The 27,418-nt window shown below is 40.0% G+C and overlaps 2 protein-coding genes across 7 annotated transcripts; both read left to right on the top strand.

The window, feature by feature from the left end:
• The first annotated feature begins 410 nt into the window (after positions 1 to 410).
• On the top strand, positions 411 to 12,799 carry ggt7 (gamma-glutamyltransferase 7). Of its 3 annotated transcripts, XM_023956225.2 has the most exons (17): positions 411 to 677; positions 782 to 1,002; positions 1,317 to 1,796; positions 2,648 to 2,874; positions 3,450 to 3,601; positions 3,695 to 3,812; positions 4,361 to 4,428; positions 7,081 to 7,154; positions 7,299 to 7,492; positions 7,712 to 7,799; positions 8,245 to 8,372; positions 8,501 to 8,589; positions 8,679 to 8,831; positions 8,915 to 9,029; positions 9,129 to 9,266; positions 10,275 to 10,374; positions 11,180 to 12,799. In XM_023956225.2, exons 3-17 carry the CDS (start codon positions 1,574 to 1,576, stop codon positions 11,350 to 11,352), a joined length of 2,040 nt encoding a protein of 679 aa, XP_023811993.1. In that variant the 5' UTR covers positions 411 to 677; positions 782 to 1,002; positions 1,317 to 1,573; the 3' UTR covers positions 11,353 to 12,799.
• Positions 12,800 to 13,166: 367 nt separating this feature from the next.
• On the top strand, positions 13,167 to 27,401 carry ncoa6 (nuclear receptor coactivator 6). Of its 4 annotated transcripts, none has more exons than XM_020704712.3 (17): positions 13,167 to 13,305; positions 13,999 to 14,337; positions 15,013 to 15,168; positions 15,258 to 15,380; positions 15,580 to 15,699; positions 15,818 to 16,642; positions 16,761 to 16,892; positions 18,435 to 19,719; positions 19,807 to 19,925; positions 20,073 to 20,479; positions 20,584 to 20,811; positions 20,917 to 23,878; positions 24,059 to 24,106; positions 24,231 to 24,261; positions 26,550 to 26,591; positions 26,832 to 26,965; positions 27,038 to 27,401. In XM_020704712.3, the coding sequence occupies exons 2-17, from the start codon at positions 14,040 to 14,042 to the stop codon at positions 27,082 to 27,084; spliced, it is 6,957 nt and encodes a 2,318-aa protein (XP_020560371.1). In that variant the 5' UTR covers positions 13,167 to 13,305; positions 13,999 to 14,039; the 3' UTR covers positions 27,085 to 27,401. The 4 variants fall into 4 exon arrangements, with proteins under 4 accessions (XP_020560371.1, XP_011475497.2, XP_078806699.1 ...); XM_011477195.4 differs by having other exon boundaries at positions 20,578 to 20,811; XM_078950573.1 differs by lacking the exon at positions 26,550 to 26,591.
• Positions 27,402 to 27,418: the final 17 nt, after the last annotated feature.

Genomic DNA, 27,418 nt, shown 5'->3' with positions numbered 1-27,418 from the left:
ACTTTTGAATTTCTCTTGTCTGCCAATAATAAGGAACCAGGATGATTTTTTTTATTCAAATGAGTATGTAGAAATTTCTTGGAGAGATTTTGGCTTCAAGATAATGGAGATAAATATTGAGTAACTAATTATTATGAAATAATGAAACTTGCATTTAACATAATGGTTATAGAAAATAGTGAAGTCATTGAGCTGGTGAGGGTGTGGTATTTTCTAAGCAAACATGGTTTGGGAACTGAATCTGGGCAGGATCCTGTTGCACCATTCTGACTTAAATATGTTTGCATAAGAACCCTAAATAGGGATGAACAAACAAAACACAAAGCGCTGTGCTTTTAGTTAAAAAACATACAAGGTCAAGAGTTGCCTTTTAGTTTACCTCCTTCTAGACAAGAAAAAGGAATCTCCCTGGAGGGATGGGATGTGACTTGATAGTCTTATTTTTTCAAGGATTAAGTAGGTCACATTTTGAGAGAGCAAGTGCAAAACTGGTTTCTATGCACCTGCTGTGACCTGTTTCACCCCGTTTTCCCAGTTTAACCATCAGTACAGAGGTGCAGACTGGATGTCTTTAACTCTAGAGAGATGATTTCAATGTTTATCTGAGGATTTGTTGATTTTTTAACAGCTGATGAGCTTCTGGGTCTGACCCGTCAATTATATTTTCAACAACCGAAGTAAGTGTGATATTTGTACCATGATGGTAATCAAGAACACGAGATGTTTTACATTTGGAAGTCAAATTAAAAGGATTTAAAATACTGTTTTGTTCCACTCAAAGGCCTTTTCGTAATGATATGTTCAAGTGTCAGCGTTTCTATCGACCAGTTCTACCGGTTGTTCCCGGCCCCAATGCAAGGCTTACTTCGCAGTGGGAGTGAGCCTTGTCGCCGCGGTGACTGAGCGCTCCGTCCGCCTCTCAGCTCAGCTTCTCCGCGGAAAACCAACATAAAACACCGCCGAGGGTCAATTCACTTTCCCTGGGTGTATTTTACGACAACAGTATGTTTTGTTCATTAATATTTTTGTTTTTATTCAGGGATTTATCCGGTGGGATGCGTTAGCTTGTAACGCAGTCAAATTAGCAGGTCATCGGAAGCTTTCTCTGTCTAATCTGAGCTTTACCAGCAACTAATGTTTCTATTTTATTTTGTTATATTTTTAAACGGATAAACAGTGAAGTTTGGATAGTATCCGTCGCTAATATTGATTTTTTTTGTAAGATAATGTTTTATTTTGAAATATAAGACACATTGTTTTGAAGGGGAACCTATAGCAGAACTGGTTTTATCTGGATGTTTCCGTCTCTTCTGCAGGTGTCAATGATATGCACCGCCGTCGGACAGACACACAAGTGCTGTGATTTTGACTGGGGAAGGTAACGCACCCTAACCAGGAATCCCTGCAGCAGGTGTTTCTGAGAAATAATGAAAAACTAGTCTCAGTTTTAGCACAAGAGAGAATTTTGGACCATCCAAGCCACCTTACTGGATGGTGACTCTCAGTCACGCATTAGGAAATATGATTGTCCTGGCCTGACTCCTTTCCCATCGCAAAGGTTTGGTCATTCATAATGCATAACCCAGCTGCAGAGACTGTGGCAGCTTACCCCAGTGGGAGTGTGGTGCTGGATAAAGATGCCAACCCAGAGACAACCTTGGGGAGTGCGTACTCTCCTGTGGACTACATGAGCATCACCAGCTTCCCCAGGCTGCCCGAAGATGACATGGCTTCTGGGGAAAACACCCTGAAATCCCGCAAGGATGATGACAATATCCTAAGCGAACAAGACACAGGTCAGGAATAATCATTATTTTTTTACAATGTTCCAGAAAGTATGTTTTCCGCACTGTGACATTTATTATATTTGCAAGTTGTTACCTAAGACGTTTTAAGACCCACTTCGAGGTAAATAGGGTTTTTGGTGTTTTTAATGTGTTCTTCTGGCATTTTTTCATGATGCAGGACATATTTTGAAAATAAATCATCTTAAAATTGCAATTCCTAGTATTTTTTTATTCAAATCGTTGTGAATAAGAAGCAAATGTCATTTGAAAAAGACTCTAGCAGTGACACAAGTTCTACAGTAGCTGAGCTACAAGCTCCCCGCTCTGCTCCATTCTGATGCATCCACTTGTAGACAAAAAGATCAATGTACGTCTGCATTTTCCTCGTCCAAGCTGGGATCTGAGTCAAAATGCTACAGCAGGATAGCTCCAATATTGCTCATTTTTGTTTCATCTGAAAAGTTAGGTTGGGGGTGTGAGGGGATGTAAGCTAGCGGGAGAGAGCATAAACAAATGGATGACAGGAAGTGGGGGCAGGTTATTGCACACCAACGGTCCTGCCCACAATTCAGAGGTGAATTTCTAACGAACTACTGCCGTTTTGCAGAAACTGTGTCCTTGAAAACAACAGTTTTTTTTTTAAACTTTGGCTAAAAACGACATAATCATAACTAAAAGAGCACTAAGAACACTTTCAGAATAGATCAAAAGATGATCAGAGTGGGAATTTAAGATATTCTTAAGGTTTTTATTTAATTTATCTGCATGTAAAGAAGTACATTTTGTGTGAGAGGCTCAATCTGAAATATTTTAGTTTGGTTTGCTTCTTTAAACTAAGTCTTGTTTTGAACTTCACACAGATCCAGATCTGTTTCTGAGGTCTGCTCGGCTTCAGCGCCTCCCTTCATCTGCATCTGATCTGGCCAGCCACGATATTGCTTCCCTTCGTGAGACCAACACGGACCCTTTCACTGAGGAATGCGCCTGTCAAAGAGACGGACTGACCGTCATCATCACAGCATGTCTCACCTTTGCTACAGGGGTCACTGTAGCCCTCATCATGCAGATCTACTTTGGTGATCCTCAGGTATGTGAGAAACAGGGAGTTTTTAATTTACTCTGTATTCTCTAAATGTTCATTCAAATGTTGTAAATAAACCAAAACCTTGTTTAAAAAAAAAAAAAAAGCTATTTATTGTCTTGGTACCTGGAAAACAGTGACATTTATCCAAAATATTAACAGTATAATTCACAGAAAAATACAAAAGATTTAAAATTCTTGAAGTTATTACAGATTAAAGAAAGTGTCATTTGCTAAATGTTAGAATAAAAGCTAAACCCAACACTAAACTACGACAGCAAGGTAGTGAGATGATGGTGGCAATGAGAACAGAAAATGTAATTTTTTTTAGGTTGATAGCTTTAAATAACAATTAAAAGTATTTTTTATGTTTAAAAAGTTTACATTTTTCCAGGTTTACCTTAAGCTTCTTTAATATCATGCAATGGGGATGAAAGGTTTGGTTTTCTTTGCAGTGTTGGAACCATCTATTAGCAATATTTGGCTGATCTTGCATGAGTGATGAAAGGACTTTGGAAAACGTCCCACACTTGTTTCGTTTATGTCCCCCTCCTGAATGTTTTACTCTTCGTTTATTGAAGGTCTATAGCCAAGGAGCAGTGGTGACCGATGCGGCTCGGTGTACATCTCTTGGATTTGATGTTCTGGGGAAGCAGGGGTCCAGTGTTGATGCTGCTGTGGCTGCTGCTCTCTGTTTAGGAATCGTTCACCCTCACACATCTGGCATAGGAGGGTGAGTAATGAAACAGGATTCTGTGTGCGAGTTCGTTAAAGTTTTACACAAATAACATTAAGACATATGTTTGCACTTGTTTTTTTTGTTTAGTGGGGGTGTCATGTTGGTGCACAACATCCGTAAAAATGAGACAAGAGTCATTGACTTCAGAGAGACGGCACCGTTTGCTATCCATGAGGACATGTTGCAGACAAACCTGGATATTAATGTAAGACTTTTTTCTAGGGCTGCACGATATATAATGAAAACTCGCGATTTGCGATCTTAGAGATCTATATTGCGATGATTATTTAACTTACATAAACAAATAGCAAAACAACTACGGTAAATACATCTTTTCCATTTCACTGGAACGCTTTAATTTAAATAAGAGTCAACATAACTTAAATACACTCCAAATGACCCTCGCCTACATAGGAGGCGAGCAGCTAACATAAAAGGGTTCCACGCGATTGGTCAGTGATGTAAGGAGTCCCTCCGATTGGTCAAATGCAGGGATTTATTTGATTCGCTAAATACTTCAAGCTGCCATAAGATTATTTTAGCACATTTTAGGTAACCGTTTATCGCAATTTCCGCCGACTTTTGTGATGTGCTTATTGCACGGCTTGATATCACGATAACGATACATTTGCGATTTATTGTGCAGGCCTACTTTCTTCTTAATCATCTGTCAAGAAAATTACCCCCTGATTTTTTGTTCTGGCTCTGCATTGTACATGATCTACATGGAGGTTGTCACTTGTTTTATTTTAGACTGGCTTGCTGGTAGGAGTCCCTGGTATGCTCAGTGGGATGCATCAGGCACACCAGCTCTATGGCAGGTACAGAAAACAATTCATTTGGTAATAATAGTTGCAGCTTTTGCACTGCCTTCAGAAAAATCTATGCTCTTTTCTGGTTTTACAAGCTTTCAGTTCATTTTCTGTTAATTTCATTAATTTCAAGTGTTATTAGCTTCACTCAAAATAAGATTTATTTGCCATTTTGAATGTTTAAAATGGAGAATTGCATTAAACTAGTTTTAGATTTTTCTTTTGTATTAAGTTTGTTTACATGAAGCATCACTTTCACATGTATTTTTTTGAGAAAGTTTAACATTTTTGTGGTTCAGTAACGGCTGGGTAGCTCGGTTGGTAAGGTGAGAGGCTACAATGCAGGAATCCAGGGTTCGATACCCGGAGGGGGATAAACAATGGTACTGGGTCAATTACCTTATCAATGGCGAATATCACCCAGTGAGGGCCCTTAGGCAAGGCCATTAACGCTACTGCCTCCCGAGCGCGGTTAGGCTGCAGCTCACCGCTCCCCCAGGGCATGGGTCAAAATGCGGAGAAGAATTTCCCCATTGTGGCATCAATAAAGTATCCGTTATTATTATTATACCAGCAGAAAGCAGTAATGTTGTAAACATGTAAAATGTGATACATGGCGGAGACAAAACAACTGTGACACTCCTGTGTTTTTGGAGAAATGCCATGAAGCAGGTGCTAACAAATAAGAGGACAGTACAGACACTTCTGGAGAGATGTGCAGATTAAAAATGAATGCAAGACAATTTCCAGGAAAAAGGATGAATGCAAACTTCTGTAGAACAACCGAAGGATTGTTGGTCAAGAATGAAAAGAAGATACGTTTTAAGGAGTGGACAAGTCAGACCGATGGAAAGGGTAAAGGTCATCAGGATTCCTCCTCCTTAACACCTCCGGCAGAAAACACAGTTTTTGGTTGAATATACCAGCTCAGTCTGTACTGCCTTTTCCTAATTATACTTCATTTACCTAAACTTAACTGGACTTCTCAAAGTAAATATTTGGCTGAAGACTTGGCTCCTGCTGAAGATGCACAGGGAGACGCCAACTGGAGCAAATCTGTTGATGGATTCCGGTTGTATGTTTTCAGTCCAAAACATATGACATTCTGCCTCTTCTGCGTAAGACTGATTGATTGATTGATTGATCAATTGATTGATTTCAAGCATTGTAGTCAAAGCAATAAAAAAATCAAACTCATTACAGAAGTGATGAAATGCATAGATGTATAAAAACCAGAAAAACAAAGACACACTTAAGTCACATTTGATCATTAACTAAAGACATGCTGAGCTTGATTCATTGCTTGAAAAGGAGTGGGAAAAAGCAATTTTATATAATCCCACCCCTACTGAATTCATTCATTTTATAGTTTTACATAGTTTTCGTAATTCGGTTCTGATCAGATAGTTTCTTTTTAAGTGACAAAAATTAAGTTCACATCAATGATTGATTATCTTCAGAAAACATTCATTCATGATTTCAGTAAACGGTAACAGTAAAAGATATGTAATAATCATTGATTATTATTAGATCACATTATCACAATACACGATAAATGCAGTAAAAACAACTGAATTTAAAACGGTTTTTAAGATAAAGATTATTATTTCGGGAGAAGAAGTGAGGCTTGGAACTGCATCAGAATGGTAGATCCTTTAATGCTTGAATCTTTTTTTAATCTGACTGGGAGAGGGTTTGGAAATAAGGGCAGCACCGCTGGGACCAGTGACTCAAACTAATTTGACAAGCTGATGAATAATTTGGTCTTCAGTTTTGCATGGAGCTGTCTGTGTAGACAAGAATGTTACATTCAAATGTACAGAAATTCTTTTCTCTGCAAAATGCTGCTCAAAGGTGGAGGATTTTGAGCACATGAGGACATTCTTGTCTTTTTTACTAAAATAAAAAAGCAAACAAACAGTTGTGTCATTTTCTATAATTCTTATTTTTTCATTTTGAAACCGAAAACCCTTTTTGATACTTATTTAAATAATAGTTCATTCATTCATCTTCTGAACCATTTTTGTCCCTTTCGGGGTCACAGGGCTGCTAGAGTCGATCCCGGCTACTCGCAGGCAAAGGCAGGGGACGTCCTGGACAGGTCGCCAGTCCGTCGCAGGGCCACAATCACACACCCATGCACACTCGCATTTTTAATTTAGAGTAACAAATTAACCTATGAAGCATATTTTTGGACGGTGGGAGGAAGCCAGAGTCCCCGGAGAAAACCCCAGCATCCATGGGGAGAACATGCAAACTCCACACTGAAAGGTCTCCCATTGGGGACTTAAACCAGCCTTCTTGCTGTGAGCAGCCACTGCACCACCATGCAGCCCAAATATTTTATCGGTTATGACATTGATTTCAAGGTAAAGCTAATGTGTTGAACTTTTCTGTTAAAGTAAAACATTGTCTTTAAGTGAAAGAATGATCTTTGTCATTGTAGGAGAAGCTGCATCTTTTTGGAGTCAGATGTTTGGGCTGTAATTATTCCACTGCTGTGTAATTATTGTGTAACAGATGCCTTGGCCTCCCTCTGTTTTAAATTTCTTGGATAATTTAAAGTGTTCAAATGTAAACTATTGTGGATTTTAAATATGTTAAGAACATAAATGTGAGTTTCTGAAAAACTCAGATGAACAATATCTTTGACTCTAACAGGATGTCATGGAAGAATGTCGTTGCAATGGCAGCAGATGTGGCTCGAAATGGATTTAATGTCACTCATGACTTTGGTGAGTGTACATTTCGCTTTGTTTTTCTTCTAAGGAAAAAGATCAGTGCTTGTCCCTCAGTGTCCGACTGTCCGAAGAAACACAAGCGAACAGCCTCAGAGCTCCTGCTGACGTCTAGTCTGTCTTTTCTGTCCTTTTCCACAGCCGAAGCTCTCTCAAATGTAAAGAACGACAACATGTCGGAAGCGTTTCAGAATCTGTTTCTTCCCAACGGCAACGTTCCCCCCTCTGGGTTATTTATCCAACGGCATGATTTGGCAGACATTTTGGAAGCTGTTGCAGTTAAAGGGATATCAGAGTTCTATAGTGGGAAGATTGCACAGGAAATGGTGACTGCAGTAAGTCCGCTTTTTTTATTTTATTTCTCTTAACCAAAAAATTGCACGTCTTTCTTAAACTGATTTTTGCAGCTGAATTAAATGTGTTTCATTTAAGTAAAATGGTAATGCATTTAAGCCATTTCTGACATTTTAATAGATAAATGTGTGCTCCACTTGTTAGCTGCACTTTCTGTCACTCTTCTCTGTGACCTTTTATATACTCCTGTTTTGTGATAGGTGCAAAAGAAAGGTGGTGTACTCACAGAAGAGGACTTAGGAAACTATAGCATAGTACTGCAAGAGCCAGCAGAGGTCACCTATCAAGGTAAAGTGCTGACATTAAACACTCAGCACAAGATGGTTTGGCTTGATCTAAAATCCCTTCTTCCAGGGTTCCTCTTTATGTCCAGTATAAATAAAGAAATGCTGATGGTCTGCTCTCTAATTAGGTCTATGGTGGAAACTTGTTTAATATGAGTGGCTTTGTTTACACACAGCACAAGCTGTTATTGACCCTGAGATGGTAATTTAGAAGAATTTCCACACTTTATTATTATGCTGTAATGTTAAAGTGTTCCCTGGTTGTTCTAACAACCTCTGCATGTTTTTGAATCGTGTTGTGCATCTGCCCTTCTCAGAAACAGTCATATTTTATCTTATATCCCAGCTCACTTGTATACATTTGTCAATGATTCATTTATTTGTGTACAATTAACCGCTGGCCTGCAAAAAATGCAATCTACCTTCTTGTGATCTTGTTGGTTCTGCAGGACATCATGTCATGGCGTCATCAGCCCCTCATGCAGGGGTTGCTTTGATCGCTGCGCTAAATATTCTTGAAGGCTACAACATTACCAGCCAAATGTCCAGGAACAGTACCGTGCATTGGATTGCAGAGGTAATTACTGCCTTAACGAAGAGTAAAGGTTGTTTTTGTTTTTTTTAATAATTCCCTTCAAAAAATGTGTTTATTTAGCCATTTTGTTTTTCTCATTTTGAATGAATTTTTCCATTTTAATTTACTAGGCCTTAAAAATAGCTCTGGGCCTGGCCAGTGGGCTTGGTGACCCACTGTATGACAGCTCTGTGACAGAAACTGTTGATAAGATGTTGAGGTAAAGCTGTTCCATCCCACCTAAGATCTCTGTCATTAAAGCACAATTACAACCAAGTTAAGTGTTGCACTTTCGTTTCCACCGACCAGTAAATCCCAGGCTTCCCTACTTCGCCAGCTGATCAGCGACTCCGAAGCAAATCCTGTCAGTCACTACACTTCTGCGTTCAGCTTGGAGAAAGGTGCAGCTGCTGCCCAGGTCATGGTCATGGGTCCAGATGACCACATTGTGTCAGTCATGAGGTATTTCAAATTTGAACCAGTGGATTTTAGGAGTTTATGATCATTGTCAGCAATTTAATTTTCTTTTTCTTAACTTGATTCAGCTCTCTCAACAAACCATTCGGGAGTGGTATAGTGACTTCATCAGGAATCCTGTTAAATAGCCAGATCCTGGACTTCTCTTGGGCTAATAAAACGCTGAGTTCATCACCTAACCCAGTAATCACTGCTGCTTTCTTCTCATGGTTCATTTTTTTGGTATTCTAGATGCTGTAGTTTCTGTTACGCCTCTCATTTATGTGTTGTCTTTCGAAACAGCATAACAACCTCCAGCCTGGAAAAAGGCCTATGTCCTTCCTGATGCCCACTGCAGTGAGGCCAGCAGTAGGGCTGTGTGGCACGTATGTAGCTGTTGGATCATCTAATGGGGAGAAAGCTCTCAGTGCCATCACACAGGTACATTTCACTTCCCAATCTATGATTATTACTGAACTGTTGTTGAATTCTGAATGGTCAGGTAGGAGGTAAGGGGTTTTTCCTTTGCACTATTGTATGGCCCTAAAGAGCAAATCACATCAGAAATCACAGAACGCACAACATATTAAAGATCACAACAACATTTAAAAAAGCAAAACAAATAATAAAAAATCATTAAATTATTGAAATCAAAACAAAATTCCAGAAACCGAAACGTAAAAAAAATAATAAATTCCAGAAAATAAAACGAATTGTTAAAAAAATGAAACAAAAGAAGAAACCAGATAAGGTAGGCATTATGGGACATGATTGATTGGATTATGACATTTGAGTTTTGAAGAAGATGGAAAGCAGAAGGATTTTTTCCCGATCTGTTATAAGAAGTTGATTGAGCAATCACCGAGCTTTTGACGGAAGAAAGATCTTCATCGCCATGCAGGTGAACAAACATCATCATCCAATCAGTGATGTCTCATAACATCTACCTTTTCTGATTTCCAATTTGGTTTCATTTTTTAGCAATTCATTTTGATTTCTTGAAATGACTTTTGTTTTCTAAAAAATGTCCTTTTTAAGCTCTACTTGACTTAAGTTAATAATCACTAGATTTAATAAATCAATTGTGACTTAAGTGTCTTTGTTTTGGTTTTTCTCAAATGCATTTCATTATTTCTGTAACGAGTTGAATAAATCTGTGGGATTTTTTTATCTTGTAATGTCTATAATTAGTGCTTGAAACAAACCAAATCAATCAATTAAACAAGCAAGCAAGCAATCAAATTTAGTTTATTTTGTAGTTGTCTTTTTTTATTAAATTTGTTTTAATTTCTGAAATGTGATGTTCCTTTTATGTTACGAGTTTTGCTTTTTAATTGTTGTTTTTATCTTGAATATGTGTTTGCATTGATTGATTTGTTGATGTCATTTGCTCCTCAGGGCCACCGTACAATTGTCACCTTAAAATATTCCTCTTGTGATTTTCCACAGGTGCTGATGAATGTTCTCTCTTCACGTAAAAACATGAACGACAGCTTAGCTTATGGGAGACTCCACCCACAGCTGCAGCCAGACACCCTCCTGGTGGACTGTGAGTGTTTTCTCCCTCTGTTGTGTAGTTTGGTCCACATGAGCACTGTCCATGTTTTCTTTTCTTTTCTTTTGAATGGCATGAACCGCCCAGCCCAATTCTTTTAGAAGTGTATTAACTTTCCAGAGGAAGTAACAATTCATTACTTGCCTTGGGTTCCACAGCTTTCCCCAAACGTTCTTTCCTTTTTTCTGCTGATGTTCTATGTTAACGAAAACGTAGGAGCCACAATACAATACACAATACAAGATCATTTTTATTTATTTTATGTTTTAAATGTTAAAATTTTTATTGTAAATGTAATTTATTGTTTCCCCCTAGCGAGGACTCCCTTGAAAAAGAAAAATATATTCAGTTCTGTGTACAAATTATAACAAAATTTTGGGAGTTTGTACTCGGACTCTAAAATCCTAAAATTTAAAACCTTTCTTAGGGTTTTCAAGTGTTTACATATTGAATAGTGCTTGTAATATTTCTGTTACAACTGAGTTTTACCCGTCTGATTATTAGAAATAAAATGGCAGAAAAGACAAAGTGGATAAACATCACAGTAGCGCATGAATTTACTGGTTTGATAATTGGATCAGAATTGAACTTTTTCTTTACCGTAAATCAAACAAAATGGGTTTAAACTGTAATTAATTTCTTAGTTACAAACATTTATCATAATCAGGGGTTCTTACCTGTCCCTTGGAAACGTTAACCAAATATCTATATAAGTAAATACAAATACAGGTCTGTTTTCAGGGTTTGCTCTTCTCTCTAACCTCACAACTCTTTTTTTGTGTTAACTCTTCTTCTACAGCTGAGTTTTCAGAGGACGAAGTGGAGCTGCTTCAGGTCAAGGGCCATAAAGTGGAGAGGATGGACGTGCTTTCATTAGTTGAGGCCACTCGGAGAACCAATGACCTCATTATCGCTGTCAAAGATCCCCGTAGTGCAGATGCCTCTGCCCTTTCTCTGCCCAATGTTCCTTAGTGCAACCCCTAAATGCAAATGCTTTCGTAGAAAACTACAGACTGGAAGTTACCGAGGTTGTTGATTAACTCATTAAAATACACCAAAAGTACACTCTCAGTACTTTTTACAGCATGTTACTAATGTTTTAGTCCAGAAGAACTTTATGCTGCTTTCTCTGAGGTGACCTAATGGGAACCTGAAAACGGCTGATTAGTTCAGAATAAACACTACAAACTAGCACCACCTAAAATAGCATGTGAAGTGGACGTTCTTGCACAGCCTCAATTATTCCAGTCCCATGCTTCAAAGTGTTTGAACTGTACATTCCTGGCCTTCGCAGCTTCATTGTTTGCTGCGTGTGTTTTACAAATCTAGGAACAAACATGTAACGCATGTTGGTAAATTAGTCTCACTTAGTTCTTTTAAAGAGAACATTTGCTCGTTTTTTTTAGGAGAAAAACGGATGAGGGAGTTGCTGTTTTAACAGTTATGGTGAATGTGGACACTAACAACACACAAACACTAGTGACCTTCTTAACAGGGTGTTTGAGAGTGTTGCTTAGTTAGCGGTGCAAAATTCAGAGTTTATTTCTGAAAAATTCACAGTTTCTTTACAGGAGACTTTGAAGGAAGGAAAACTGGCAAAGAAGAACCAAGAAATCCTCACGTGCAGCTAATTTCTTGATTGTAGTGCAGTTAGGTCATCTTTTAGCCGGACAAAGTCTCTGCTGCATTTCACAACTGCTTTACAAAATATATAATATAGATATTTTGTGATGATTTACATCAGTAATTGGCCAGTGCTCCCGTATACCTGAATGTGACCGTCCAGCTCTGCACACGTTCACTCTCTTGCTTTTATTTGAAGAGTTACTGTGATTTGATGTTTGCAGCAGCTGCTAAAGCTTTCAGTGTTATAATCAGACAATACCACCCTGGTGTCCTGTAAGACTTTTCAAACAAGTTCTAGAAAGTAGATGTCAAACTCCCTGTATTTTAAAAACTTTCCTTTTAATATAATGATTCTAATGAAGTTTATTAGTTTTTTTTTTTTGTCACGTTGTTGGTCTATGGTTTTGTTTGCACATTGTTTTGTGATTTACGTTTTATTGGTTTACTTTCAAAAATGATAGAATCAATCTGTATTTGTATTTTCATACGAAATTATTTGCTAAGTCTATTTACTGTTATGAAAGTGGATCCATCCCACACATCTTAGACAAGAACATTTTTTTTTTTAGTAATTAAATTGTAATTTTGTAATTATTTTTTTTAAATTAATCTCGCCCATACATGAACTGAATGGAAGTTAATTTTTATTCTGTTTCTTGTTAAATATCAGTGCAATATGATTGTTGATGGGGTTTTTGTGTGATATTTCATAAGGCACACTTTTGCACGTTTGATTTATGGTTTTCATCAACAATTGCTCAAATCCAAAAAATAAAAAGTTTAAAACATTGAATCCGTTCAGATTATTTCTTTTCCCCATTTCAATTCAATTTGTATTGCCGTAGCTGTTAAACATTTACTGTCTGTTCAAGTAAACTTTAAGGCTTGTCCAGTTTTTCCTTTATGATGTCTGGTCATTTTTAAAGCCGTTGAACCTTTAAAGCTAAATTATATTTAATTGATATTTGGTTTTTTCCTTTAGGAGCCCCTCCTAAATTGTCTTTAGTTTTTTTTTTTTTTAACTAATGGAAATTGTAAAAAATAATAATAAATTATATTTATATTACCTAAATATTTGTTATTACTAAACAAATAAACGTTCTAAATGGATAATATTTTTAGGGTAATTCAAAATAAAAATAGTTTTGGTAAGCTTCAGTCATTGACTTTTATTTCGAAAACCCCAACCGGAAGCTAAATTGCCATGGTTTGCAACTTGCCTTTGAGATCCGTGTTTTGTTAGCCAGTTTAGCAAGCAGATGTCGAGTGGTACAACTTTATCTCAGATGATTACTTCTGGTAAGACTTTTGCTTCTTCGTGTCGCTGTTTAATCAGAATAATGTGCTAGAATTTAATTTAAACCATTGTGAAAAGCAACAACGTTAGCATTAATGCATTCACGAGTTATTATCAGCTACGCTTTCTAGCTAGCATAGCTGACATTTGCTAGCTGACTTTGGGAGAAGCCGCAGGATCCGCTTAGTCGATAAATATATTATTTTTAGTAATGCGTCCACAAATGTATAACTTTGATATGCAAACACTAGTATGCAACTACCCAAGAGTGTGCATTAAAATGCCATAAACGAAGTTTACGTTTCTGCTTCGTATATATATATGTGTGTTACGCTAAGCTCCTGCGCTGAGGCCCGTACTACTGCAAGGCCAATCATTTTACTCAAGCAGACCCTCTGTGAGGGGTTTTGTGCTGTGAAACTGACTGCTATGATGACACGAGTGTAAAATAAAGATTTGAAAATCATCTCACTTTGCTGTTTGATAGGCAAGTGTGTTGCTTCTGCAATAGTTGTCTTCTCCTATAGTTGTTAGCTTTTTTTCTTTTTTTAAATAGGAAGAAAACTATTTTATTTTTTTAGGATGCCCCACCTAGAATTATTGCTAAAAATCTCTCTTTTTATGAATCACTTCTTTTTTTTTAACAGCGGTAGGTTTAACTTTTTACCATCAACTGTATTTGATTTGAATCGCAGCATAAAGCCTCCTACACCACCCCTCCTAGTACAAGGGGAGGATGCCACACCAACACACTGAGCCGGTGATGCCCCAGAAGACTGAGGACCTTGGACCTGACAATGAATCAGACGGGGATTCTGGTGTTGGGGAGGAGGATGCAGGCGAAGATGCTGACAGCTGTCCCGAACACAGTGCCACAGAAGATGATGTTATGAAGCAGGAAGTCATGGATGAAAATGGTGGATCGCAAGAGGACATCACAATTTTTGTTTCATTTCAAGGGGATATGGATGATGAGGACTTCAGTCAAAAACTTAACACGGTTCTCAGTGGAATACCCAACATTCTTGACATGGGTTAGTTTAACTTCTTTACCTTTATTATGTTATGTACAATTTTCCACATGCTTTTTATTTTTCAGAGCATTTGTTAATTGAAGATGTTGGCATGTAATAGGTAACGAATAATATACTCGTACCATTGTTACATTGTTTTATTGTTAGTAGCTGGTCGCAATATATTGTCTAAAAGGTGCTACTACTTTCGGTAGTTACATGTCCTAACCATCAGATCTGGATTTGAACCACTTCTTTAGTGAGCATCTTGTCTTGTAGACGGTTTTCATTTCCAGTGATAGCATCAGAACATTTAGTTCATAGACTGGTAGAGATGCATGTATTGGACATGTCTGAGGGGTTAATCTGCCATATTTCAAACTTTGTTCTTTAGAACTACTGATGAGCAAAATGTTTGACTTTTAGGTCATTAACGTGAAAAGAGGATAAGTAAATTAAAAAAAAGTAATTAATTAAGTGCAAATTAACTATTATAAATGTATGGCAATGTCTGATATTTTTGACAACAAATATGACGTACATGCCTCCTAATTAAAAAAAAGTGTATTTTCTATTGATGTGGGTTGTTGAATGACATGATGTATGTCCATCTTGATCTGTTTTAGCTAGTCGGAGGAAGAGAAGAGACTTGTGAGTTTGGATGCTAATGATGTGGATACAATTTTCCATTTGTAGGCTCAGAAACACTGCAGCCACAGCATGTGGAGCCGTGGAACAGTGTGCGTGTTACCTTCAACATTCCTCGGGATGCTGCAGAACGACTCCGACTGCTGGCACAAAACAATCAGCAGCAGCTTCGAGACTTGGGGATTCTCTCTGTGCAGATAGAGGGTAACAATCTTTTTTATGAAAATTATATATTTTTTAATTAAACCTCAATCATAATTGTGCTGGATTTTTTTCCGTGTCATTAATTTTAGGGGAAGGTGCCATCAATGTGGCCGTGGGACCAAATAGAGGTGCAGAAGTTAGAGTGAATGGACCAATGGTTGCACCTGGTCAAATGAGAATGGACAGTGGCTTTCCAGGCCAGCCTGGACCAGGTATGGATTTGCTGAACTAACCTCCCAAATGACTTCTAAAGGCATCATTTTGACAGTATTTCCTGTGATTGTAAACAGCTGTATGTACAATTAATCTAGTTTAGTTGTTACTGATTCATGACTGTCTTCAACCCTTAATATCAAGTTGTTACAAAAGTAAAAATAAAAACTTTGTTTTTTGTGTGCTCCTTTTGACCAGGAGGGTTAAGGATGCCTAATCCATCAATGGTTCCTACTGGACCTGGCATGGTTGGTCAGAATATGTTACCAGGCAGTGGACAGATGCATCCTCGCATCCAAAGACCACCTTCACAAACAGGTTCAGGTTTAGGTTTTTATTTTTCTTAAATGAGGCACATTGATGTCTATATATATATATGATCTGTATGATGACTTGGTGATAATGTCATAAAAGTCTAGTCTTCCTTATTCCATAGATGTGATGGATCCAATGATGCCAGGTATGTCCATCCAGCAACAGCAGCAGCAGCAGCAACATTTTCAGCACCAGCAGGCTGGTCTCCATGGCTCAGTCTCTATGCCTCCTCAAGCTGCCCATCACATGCAAGCTCTGCAGGCAGGCAGACAAATCAACCCTGCTGCATTGCAGCAACTACAGCAGCAGCAAGCCCAGCAGCAAGCTCAACTCTCCCAGCTTGGACCTCGACCTCCATTCAATCCTTCGGGTCAGATGGCTGCACCTCCTAACTGGAATCAGCTGCCCTCTGGCATCTTACCACCACCAGCAGCCCAAGGAGGTCCAGCTTGGAGAAAACACCCACCTCAGCCCCAGATGGTTCAAAGGCCACCCTCCCTAGCTACTGTACAGACCCCCAGTCATCCTCCACCCCCTTATCCGTTTGGCAGCCAGCAGGCTGGGCAGGTGTTCAATGCCATGGGACAGGGACAGTTACAGCAACAACATCAACCGGGAATGGGCCAGTTTGCTGCCCCTCAGCCTAAAGGCCAACAGGCTGGACCTGGTGGTGTCACAGGACTAACTCGCCCCCCTCCACCCCTTCCACAAACTTCTGGACCACAGGGCAACCTCGCAGCTAAGTCGCCTGGATCGTCTTCATCTCCTTTTCAGCAGGGCTCTCCAGGTACTCCTCCTATGATGGCTCAGAGACCCACAACTCCACAGGGTTTTCCTCAGGGTGTTGGTTCACCAGGAAGAGCAGCCCTCAGCCAACAGGGCAACATGCAGCAAGGATTCATTGGAATGCCCCAGCATGGACAACCGGGGGGCCAAATTCACCCAGGTTAGTAACTCTGGTTAGTATTTTGTTGTTCCAATGGAAAAAAAAACAACCTGTCAAAGAAGTTCACTTTTTCTTGATCATCTTTATCCAAAATGACCATTGTAATCATCAATTCTAGGCATGGCAAAGCGTCCCATGGGTTTTCCAACATCTAACTTTGTTCAAGGTCAGGTGAGTGTTAGCACTCCAGGAGCTCCTGGTGGAGGAGCAACTCAGCAACTGCAGACCAACCAAGCAATGTCTCAAGCAGGTAAAACTTCTACAGATCTCTAAACAAAAAGAAAAATGCTTGTTTTATGATGTAGAAAGTATCTGACTTTACTTGCTGCAGGTAGTGGCTTAAATGCTGTCTGCTCAGAAACTGAGGGTGGAATTCTCATAGGGAAGTTTCGATCAACCCAGAATGGGAATTACTATCAGAATAGCTCAGACTGGTTAGAGAATTTGACATGGCATCACATTTGTATCACATTTTCACTTACTTCACTTCGTTTTCTGTGCTGTAGCACATCAAATGGTACAACACACTTCATGCAACAATTCCCATTTTGCAACATCATGTTGCACAATTGAGCATGTTGTCTACCATGTTTGATGCCTTAAATAATTACCTAGTTTGAAGCGATGCGGCAGTTGCAGCTCATTCCAATTCATTCTTAATTATGCTTTGTCAACACTTAATTTGCTATTAATAGCTTTAGCCTTCACACTGAAAGGCTCGTTCTTGTTTTTTCTTTAACTTCACTCATTTTAAAATGTTTATCTGGTATGTCAGTGTCACATTAAGTTTATTTAAGATTACAGGTTTTCTATTTAACAAAAGACACGTTAATGTTAAGCTAAACACTTGGTTCATCTAATGAGTTGGAGCAAAGTAAGAGTTCTCAACAGAAAATAGAAGAAAAAGGGGAAAACAAGGATTTTAAATCAATCGAAGAAGTCTACATTCAAAAGCTGGAATCCTAAAGCCCCACTCATATTTAGAGCCATTGTAAAAGTGTTCCCAGTGATATTTTAATTACGATTTTCAAAAAACCTGTGTTGTTTTCTTGAACATAGTGTCTGCAGAGCAGCACTAGTTAATTAGAAGTTTGCCTCAGAGTTGTGGGTGGGACTGTTGGTGCAGAGCAAACGCCCTCCCACTTCCCGTCACCCATCTGTTTACCACGCTCTCCCACTACCTTACAGCCCCTTACATCCCTAACCTGACAGTACTTGTGCAACAAAAATGACGAGCAATATTGGAGCCATCCAGCCGTACAGTTTAGAGCCAGATGCCAGTTCAGACAAGGAAAATGAAGACGTACATGGATCTGTGGTTTATAAGTAGATGCATCAGAATGGAGAGGAGCAGGGAACTTGTGACCTGCCAATAGGAGCTTCTATGTCACAATAAGCTCGTAATCAAACAGCAGTTTTTTGGTCTGCTCCTCATTTACAACAGTTTGAAAAAAGATACCCAGAAATGCATTTTTGAGATTAATTTTCTTTTTTATATATGGCCTCCATCATGAGAAAAAGGTCAAAAGCAAATGCATTAAACACCAAAAACACAATATTTTATTTGAGTAAGTCTTTAACAAATGAATTGAAGCTTGTCTCTGTGTGTCACTTGGGATCCATTTTTCTTAAATACACCAGTCTTCAATAATTATAGTAGTCTATTTTTTTCTTTTATTAGCAAACCCCTTTTTATTAGCTTTATATGTTTTTGTTGAGAACTATTTATAATTTCAGAATTAACACCATGATATATGCAACCATTTATGCTATCCTTTGTATTTTACATCAGGGCCTCAACCATCACCTTCCACTCCCAGCTCAATGCAGGGACCACCTCATGTTCAACCCAATGCCATGGGTGTGCAAAGCAGCATGGCAGGTCCAACCCCATGCACAACTGCTGGACCTAGTATGGGTCAGCAGCAACCTGGCCTCCAGACCCAGATGATGGGCCTCCAGCATCAGGCCCAGCCTGTGTCCTCCTCCCCCAGCCAGATGGTACAAGGTCAAGGTGGAGGTCAGACTGTCCTTTCAAGGCCTATCAATCAAGGCCCGAGAGGTGGAATGACCCCACCTAAGCAAATGATGCCACAGCAAGGCCAGGGGGTGATGCATGGGCAGGGTCAGATGGTTGGAGGCCAGGGGCACCAGGCCATGCTCCTGCAACAGCAGCAGCAAAACTTGATGATGGAACAAATGGTTGCCAACCAGATGCAAGGAAACAAGCAGGCATTCGGAGGCAAGATTCCAGCTGGGGTTATGCCGGGCCAGATGATGCGAGGCCCATCCGCAAATATTCCTGGTAACATGGGGCAGTTCCAGGGACAGGTGCCCCCACAGCAGATGACTCCACAGCAACAACAACAGATGGCTCAACTACAACAGCAACAGTTACAGCAACAACAGCACCAGTTGCAACAACATCAGCTACAACAACAGCAACACCATCAGCAGATCAGTCAACAACAACAGCCACAGCAGGCTCCCATCCCTAATAATCCTAATCAAACTATGGGTCTGCATGGGCAGCAGATGAGACTACCTGCTGGCCATCATCTCATCCAACAGCAGCTACAACAGCAGCAGCAGCTGCAGCAGCAACAACAGCAGAAACAGCAACAGGCAATGTTGCAACAACAGCAACAAGCAGCTCAGCAACACCAACATACCATTGGGGACCCAAATAGTGGCACAGGTGACTTGGGAGTCCAGCAAATGGTCCCAGACATGCAGGCGCAGCAGCAGCAAGGCATGATGGGTGGCCCTCAGCATATGCAGATGGGAAATGGCCACTTTGCTGGTCATGGCATGAATTTCAACTCTCAGTTCTCAGGTCAGATGCCAATTGGAGGGGCATGTGGACAGCAAGGTAGTTTTCCCGTCAATAAAGATGTTACACTGACTAGCCCACTGCTGGTCAACCTGCTGCAAAGTGACATATCTGCCAGCCAGTTTGGACCAGGAGGAAAGCAAGGTGCTGGTGGAGGAAATCCAGCTAAACCTAAAAAGAAGAAACCACCACGCAAGAAAAAACCCAAAGAGGGGGATGGACAACAACAAGTAGAGGGGCTTGGGTAAAACATGTTTTCTTCTTTCATCAGGTCCTGTGTCAACAGCATATTCTTTATTTAACCAAATAAACTTTTATTTTATCCTTATAGAGGTCTTGATGCTGCTGCTGGTATGGAAGATTCTGAATTGCCTAATCTGGGTGTGGACCAAGGTTTGGGTTTGGACAACGCTGGCCAGAAGCTTCCTGATTTTGCTAATAGACCTCCAGGTAGTCAAACTAACAAAACACTAAACTTAGTTCATTTCCTTGTTTTGTTGTTAAAACAACCAATATACTAAAATGCAAATGCTCTTTTGTTCTAAAAATTGTACATTTATCATAATTTATATCACTGATCTGTTTTATACTTCCAAGGGTTCCCTGGTCAACCTGGAGAGCAGAGGGTACTGCAACAAGCCCCCATGCAGTTTATACAACAACAACAGCAGCAGCAACAACAACAACAACAACAACAGATGCAGCACATGCAAATACAGCATCAAATTGCACAACAACAGCAGCAATTGCAACAACAACAGCAGCAAATGCAACAGCAACAACAACAACAGCAGCAGCAACAACAACAACAACAGCAGCAGCAGCAAATACAGCAACAACAATTGCAGCAACAGCAGCCGATGATGCAGATGCAGGGGCTCCAGAATGCTCAAGGATCACAGATGATGACAGGGCCACAAGCATCAGGTCAAGGTCAACCCCAGATGCACCCGCATCAGCTGCAGCAGCAGCAGCAATCTCAGCAGCCACACCTACAACAGCAGGTAGACTTTTGATTTGGTATTTTATCCTAGATTGTTTCTTTTAATTCAGGACGCACTTTAACCACCCGACTAAACTTTAATCTTAATTTCTTATCAAGCAACAGCAGCAGATGATGCTGATAAAAATGCAACAGGAGCAATCAAAAAATCGCATGCCCATCTCCACTGGAGGACAGCTTCCTCCTCGAGGAATGGGCAATCCTGCAGACATTCAAAGGCATCCCAGTTCACAGCAAAGCAGCATGCCTGTAATGATAAGCCTGCAAGGTCATGGCAGTGTACCACCATCCCCTGATAAACCCAGAGGGATGCCTCTGATGGTAAACCCACAGGTAAGGGGTGATTTTTAGTAGTACCATCATTTTCATATTCCCATCCCATCCTCTGATTCTCTTGGAGGAAATTTTAACGCAGATTATATTTCCTTAAATTTCTAGCTTGCAGGGGCTGCACGAAGAATGTCCCACCCTGATTTAGGGCCGGGGGCTCAAAGCTCTGGATCTGAGGAGGCTTCTGTAGGTGCCCACTCAAAACAAGACAGACAAGGGGGCTCAGAAATTGGTTTACAGCCAGGAAATGGGTCCCAACAAATTCCAACCAGCCAGGTCTCGAACACACACATGATAAAACAAGGGCCTGGTTCAACACAAATGCCTCAACACACAGGATCCAGTCCCCAACAGCAACTACCCACGCTGCCTCAACAAGCAGGGCACATGCCTGGCCATCATTTCCCCAATGTTCCTACAACTTCACAGAGTTCAAGGCCTAAAACTCCGAACAGAGCCAGCCCCAGACCTTACCACCATCCCCTCACTCCATCAAACCGTCCACCGAGCACTGAACCTTCTGAAATTAATCTTTCACCTGAGAGACTAAATGCTTCAATTGCTGGACTGTTTCCTCCAAAAATTAACATTCCTCTGCCTCCAAGGCAGCCAAACCTTAACAGGGGATTTGATCAGCAAGGGCTGAACCCAACAACTCTCAAAGCCATTGGACAGGCTCCACCCACCTTGACTTTAACAGGAAACAACGGCAACGGCAGCTCTGGTGGAAATAACACTAATAATCAGCAGTCTTTGTCCTCTGGTGTAGGAGTTTCAGGTACTAAACAGGAAAAAGTGTCTGGAGGGCAAAGTAAGAGGGCAAGTCCTAGCAATAGTCGGCGGTCAAGTCCAGCCTCTAGTCGCAAATCAGCCACACCAAGTCCAGGAAGACAGAAGGGGGCAAAAATGAGCATTGCATGCCCTCCCCACCAGCAGCAACTTGTCAGTCCTCAAGGGCAAGCAATGATTTTAAGCCCTTCTTCTATACCTCCAAGTCCAGTATCTATGATGTCACAAGTGAGTGGCAGTATGGAGGCACAACAGATGCAGAGTGCCTTGCAAGGTCCTCATGGAAATCCTGTTGATGGAGTCAGGGAAAATCAGGGGACAACTACTACAGAACAGCAACACACACCCCAGCCCCAGTCTCAGTCTTTAAGAGACTTATCAGCCTCAAGAATGACAAATGTTCATGCACCACGACAGCCCAAAGCTGACTTGGAGGGGCAGACTGGTAGTGTTGAAAGGCCATTGACACAACCGGTACCCACACATAACCCTGATATTTCATCATCTTTCAGAACAGCTCCAACTTCCCTCAACCAGTTACTGGATAACACGGCTATGTCAAACAAGCCTCTTCGCCCCTCAAAGAGTAATACTCCTGCTGGTGGAAAACACAGTCCCAAATCTACTTTGGAGTCAGATGCATCACTTCACAGTAATTCTCAGAACACAGAAAGGTCAATGAATGTTGCTACTACCACCGCTGCAAATGAAACTGAACAGAATCCCAAACCTCTTGTTCAAGTCCCCACTTGTAATCCAAACCTGCAGCAACTTACATCAGTTCCCAGCTCTCACTCTGCTAATAATGTAAATACCAATACTATTCTTAGCTTTACCCAAACTGCTAACTCTAGTCTTGTTAATCCTGATTCAAATGTAAATACCACATCTTCCCATTGCAACTCAGTTAGTACAAACACTAATGCAACCACAGGTGCAAGCCCTTGTACAGTCACTTCCAGTCATAACAGTTCTGCCTCAGCTATAAATGCTAGTTCCAACTCAAGCACTGCTCTAAACCCGCCCAGCTCTGCTCTTAAACCGAGCCCAAGTCCCAAACCCATGTCTAGCGTTCATTCTGTCATACAGATCCCTGCGTCTTCAACCACCATTTCCTCCAACCAGATTACAGTGTTTGTCACCTCCAATCCTATAACTTCTACCCCCACATCGATGGTGTCCACCATGATGGCTGCTGCCAACAAAAACTCAAGATCTCAGGATATCCGACAGCAGAGTCCTGGCCCTCGACCACCTCAGTTTATCACCACAACCCCAGTATTTATTAATCCAATATTCCAGGTTCCTGGCTCCTCTGTGGCTCCTAATAACTCAGTAGTATCTCAGTCAGTCACCATGGTAGGGTCTATCCAAATGCCTACTGGAAGCATCCAACTTTCTCCTGCCCTAAATTCCACACAGCCATCAGGGGTTAATATAGCTCCCTCTCAGCCCAATAGAACGCTTGCTGGACAGGTTCAGGTAGCTACTAATGCAGTATCCACAACTCCAGTTGGTGCTATCCTAGCTTCTCACCAAACCAACCCAGGAGCAACAAAAGCAGAAAGTCAAAATGAGACCACTTTGTCTCAGAAATCTAATCCTGCACTCTGGAAACCTCCACCCCACTCAAGCGCTACAACATCATCCCCATTTCAGACACCTTTGTCCACACCTCCCTGTTCCAGTTCTGGAACTGTTGGCAGTTTCCGTAAGAGCCCCATATCACCATCTCCTCCTACCCAAGCAAAAGGTAAATCTGGACCAGCTCCTGTTTCCAGCACTGGTGAGTCTCTTCAGGGTTTTATGGGGGCTGGGCCACCACAGGTGTTTCTTCCACCTGCTAGTCTAGCTACCCCGACTGAAGCACGATCACCCAATACTACTGCCAGTACCACAAACAATCCTTTGCCTGTAGAATCTTCACCGGTCCCAGTTTCTACCCAGGTTTCTGTTCCTAATCAGACTCTTGGCCCTACTTCTCTGCTTCCTACGACATCGCTCCCAAACTCAACTGTAAATTCTCAAGCTCCTATGCCAACTGTAGTTGGTACTAGTCCAGGAGTCTCATCTGCTGCCTTGCTATCAACGGTTACTCTTGTGCAAAGTACTGTACCATCTGTTGTTCCAATTGTTGCTGCACCTGGATCTGCTGAGGCGACTCATACATCACCAGTTGCTGATCCCAGCAGAGTCCTGTCGGTGCAGTCAGACCCTTCAACAGCTGAGCCGTCCACGCCACAAGCTGCAGTATCTGCTGAAGCAACTCGGATCAGCCCTGGTAAGAACTTTTAAGCATGTTCCAAGTCAGAGCAAATGTTATTTAAATATTAAAAAGGTACAACTAAATTACTTCATAAAACCAATTAATTACATTTCTATACATACTTTTTTGCTTCACAAACATTTGAGATTTTGCAATTTTCTTAGCTGTGCTATTATCTTTTCCATTCACCTTCAGCCCTACAACAAGACATTCTACAAGAACCTGTTTCCTCTGAGAAGATGGGTAATTATCTTTCTTTTATTGCTAATGAAATAAAAAACATTGACCAAATAACCATCTACAGATCAACAAAAAACCTTGACCTATCTGGCATACAAATGTTTTTGTCTTTGTGTTTTATTTTTAGGTGACGAAGCAACAACAGGCTCTGAGCAACCGTAAGATCTCTAACAGAATCTTTTCTGTTTTGTTTTCTTGCTCTGAGATTTTGATAGGTGACTATTTAATCCCTTACACACCAAACGTTTGTCATGACGTCAAATCGTGTCATGTCATATTACTTCTTATAACTGTTAATTTATGGGGGGAAAATGGCCTATCCTATACTTTTGAAGTGTATTGCGTTGACCTGATGACAAATTTCAACAGGGTTTGATTACTTGTAGCCACACAACACAACTTTTGGGCACCTTTTAAAAATCAGCAAGAATGAATAATAGAAAAAAAGAATCTTTTTAATCATTTTTCCTTCTTGTCAGCTCTGCAGGTTCACTTATCTTCTATGTTTATTTGTTGTGCTGAACAGCAAATCAAAGGAGTACCATGAAATTTAACAGGGAAGAGTCAATACTGTGCTCTAAAAAAAAAATAATACAAGTGATGTTTAAACTTGGTTTGGTGTATAGGGGCAATTATTTTTGACTTTTGACAGGATGATTTGTAAAAGCTTTGCACTGCAAATGCTTGAGGTAGTATCATATTTTATTTATTACTAAGGGCAGATGGACATCATGCAGATAGAAATAATGTTTTCTTCTAACCGTTTCTGTTAGCAGTTTTGTTTTTGTGATTTGTGTTTTGAAGCCTGAAACTTTTTGGCAGACTGAAGTTATTTTATTTACCAGTGACCCAGGATCAAACTGTTTCTGATCTGCGGGGGTTGTACCTTTCAAATGGGGGGATGATGTGGACCTGTGGTTAGAACTGATGTGGTACAGGCTTATTTTAACTCATTTCTTCCTCATCAGGTAATTTTGGTGGCAAAAGTCCATTTCAGTTGACCTTAGTTCACTAGAAGCTAAATTTCTAAAGACCCATTCCAATAATCTTTTGATCAATTGTAAAAGCATCCTTTAATTATAAAATTGTCATTTTCTTGGACAGCAGTAGTTCATTAGAAATTTGCTTCTGAGATGTTGGCAGGACCGTTGGCGCAGAGCATTCCCCTCACTATTTTCTGTTTCACAAATTAGCTCTTTTTTAATGCAGATTTTTATGTCTGCCACTGCTTTACAGTGATTGAAATAAAGACACACAGAAGTACAATTTTAATCTTATTATTCTTTATATATGTCCTCATCAGAAAATTGCCACAAGAATTTTAAAAACACCAAAAAGCAAGTTTTTTCATCTGAAAGGGTCTTTTAAATTAATTTTAAAGCCTCGCAGTGAATGATTTTTGATTTTTATTACTGTTACAAATTAATGTTAGCACAACTTCAACAGTGTAAACACAGAAACCAGATAACCAAGTGCTTTATTTATGTAACTGTTTGATAGCACCTTGTATGGCTTCAATTTAGTGGAGTCAGTTGTCTGGTTAGGGAAACGCTTTGAGTTATGTTTATACTTGACTCTCAGTGTTATGTTGATGTCTAACAAGAAGGTAAGGTAGCTGTTACTTCAGAATCTAAGTAACAAAATACATTCAGCACCATAATAATGTTTAACCTTCCATTCACAAAAGATTCGGTTGGAGTAATATTTAAGCAAAGCTGTATTAACCATACATATCATATTTTCTGTTAATGTTGCTTCTTATTGTTTTGCACCTCTATAGAAGGAATTAGGTTTGTTTTGACATCCCCAATATGTCCTTTTCAAAAATTATTTGTGTGGATTTTATGTCAAAAAGAAGAAATACTGCTTTCTTTTTAGGAATATGATTTCTCTGTTTTTTAAACTGTTGCTTGTTTTTAATAGTGGATGCCATAAAATGAGACATTTTGTTTACAGTCATTTTACTTTTCTGTACTCACTTTTTATGTTCTTCCTCGTTTGCTGCATGGAACAATAAATCAAAGTACACTGTAAACCCTCTGAGGAAGAAGAGTCAACATTGCATTCCTTAAAAAAATACAATAAAAAATGGGATTGTTTATACTTACTGAGATTATTAGATCCACTAGTGTTGATCTTGAAAAAGCTGTTTTATTCTTAACAAAAATGCTTTTTTTTTTAAAACTCAGGGAGTTTATTTGGTTAAGCATGGGGTTTGTGTTAAACAAAGGCCTCAGCATTTGGTGTGTATGTTCGCCGGGCAGTTACATGAATATACAATGTATGACTGAAGGAAAAGCTCATGATTAAATTAATTTGGTCGTTACCATGACCTCTGAGAATACATCTCATTTCCTGGGATTGAAATAATATATGGTGGGGAAGTGAAGCTTTGCTTGTTCAGCGCTGTTGATAGTTTACAGCTGCATTTCCACTTCTATCACAGATGGGCAAAGAAAAGAAAGACGCCCATCAACTTAGTCCCAAGGTATGTATTTGAATGTGTTAGTGCTTCAAAGACACAAGCAGTGACTATGTCAACGTAGTGGATGCTGTCAGGATGAAGACGGACGGCATCTGTGGTAGATGAGGAAAACAGCACAGTCCTAATTGGTATTAGTTTGCTCTGACTAGAGCAGTAGTGTAACACCCTGGCTTGTTTGTAACACACCTGTACCTTGTCTTTCTTTTTCCTGTTCGTTGTTGTTTTTATATCCGTTTCTCTCAGAGCTGCAGTGGAAAAGCCCAAGGGACCAAGTAGGCGCAGCTCCCGAGCTGAGAAAGAGGTGGATGAGGAGCCAGTAGCAGACAGCAGCAGCAGGAAGAGATCAGCAAGGCCTCAAACCAGCTCCGCCGCAAAAGGTAGAAACATTCATCTGAATTTGAAAGATATTATCTCTTCCTACATACAGAAGTTTTTTGTTTTTATTACAGAAACTGCAGCAAGCCCCACTCAAGCCAAGCGAAGGAAGTCTAAATAGATCCAACTGCAGTTGTGATTAGCTGTGAACTGTAAAGTAACTTTTTTTCTCTGTCTGCTGTGAAGCAGGTGGTTTTGTTGCTCGGATTATGAAATTTTACTGGAGGAAAAAAGAAAACAACCATGTACATTTTGTTTCAATATTAATTGTTCATGCTATCCTGTGAGATTGTAGCTAGTGTGTGCATACAGTTTGTGTGAATGTGCTTTTATATGAAATGCTGGATTGATTTCAAAGACTGATTATAAAACTTGTTATGACTGTGTAATTATGTTGTAAAATGGAAATACATTTTCTACTGCTTTCGTTCTGTGAAACTGTGTCGACTTTTGTG

This window comes from Oryzias latipes, chromosome 7 (assembly GCF_053564925.1).
Source record: "Oryzias latipes strain Hd-rR chromosome 7, Olatipes_Hd-rR_3.1".
Lineage (NCBI taxonomy): Eukaryota > Metazoa > Chordata > Actinopteri > Beloniformes > Adrianichthyidae > Oryzias > Oryzias latipes.
The sequence above is the reverse complement of the archived record's forward strand: the minus strand, read 5'-3'. Positions and strand labels throughout refer to the sequence as shown.

Bases quoted from the DNA above. Each gene is read 5' to 3' on its own strand.
- ncoa6 (XM_011477195.4), top strand. From the start codon at position 14,040: ATGCCACACCAACACACTGAGCCGGTGATGCCCCAGAAGACTGAGGAC. The intron at 20,812-20,916 runs GTAAGGGGTGAT...TTAAATTTCTAG, and splicing joins CTCTGATGGTAAACCCACAG to CTTGCAGGGGCTGCACGAAG. The intron at 24,107-24,230 runs GTAATTATCTTT...TTTTATTTTTAG, and splicing joins TGTTTCCTCTGAGAAGATGG to GTGACGAAGCAACAACAGGC.
- ggt7 (XM_023956225.2), top strand. From the start codon at position 1,574: ATGCATAACCCAGCTGCAGAGACTGTGGCAGCTTACCCCAGTGGGAGT. The intron at 1,797-2,647 runs GTCAGGAATAAT...AACTTCACACAG, and splicing joins CCTAAGCGAACAAGACACAG to ATCCAGATCTGTTTCTGAGG. The intron at 4,429-7,080 runs GTACAGAAAACA...TGACTCTAACAG, and splicing joins GCACACCAGCTCTATGGCAG to GATGTCATGGAAGAATGTCG.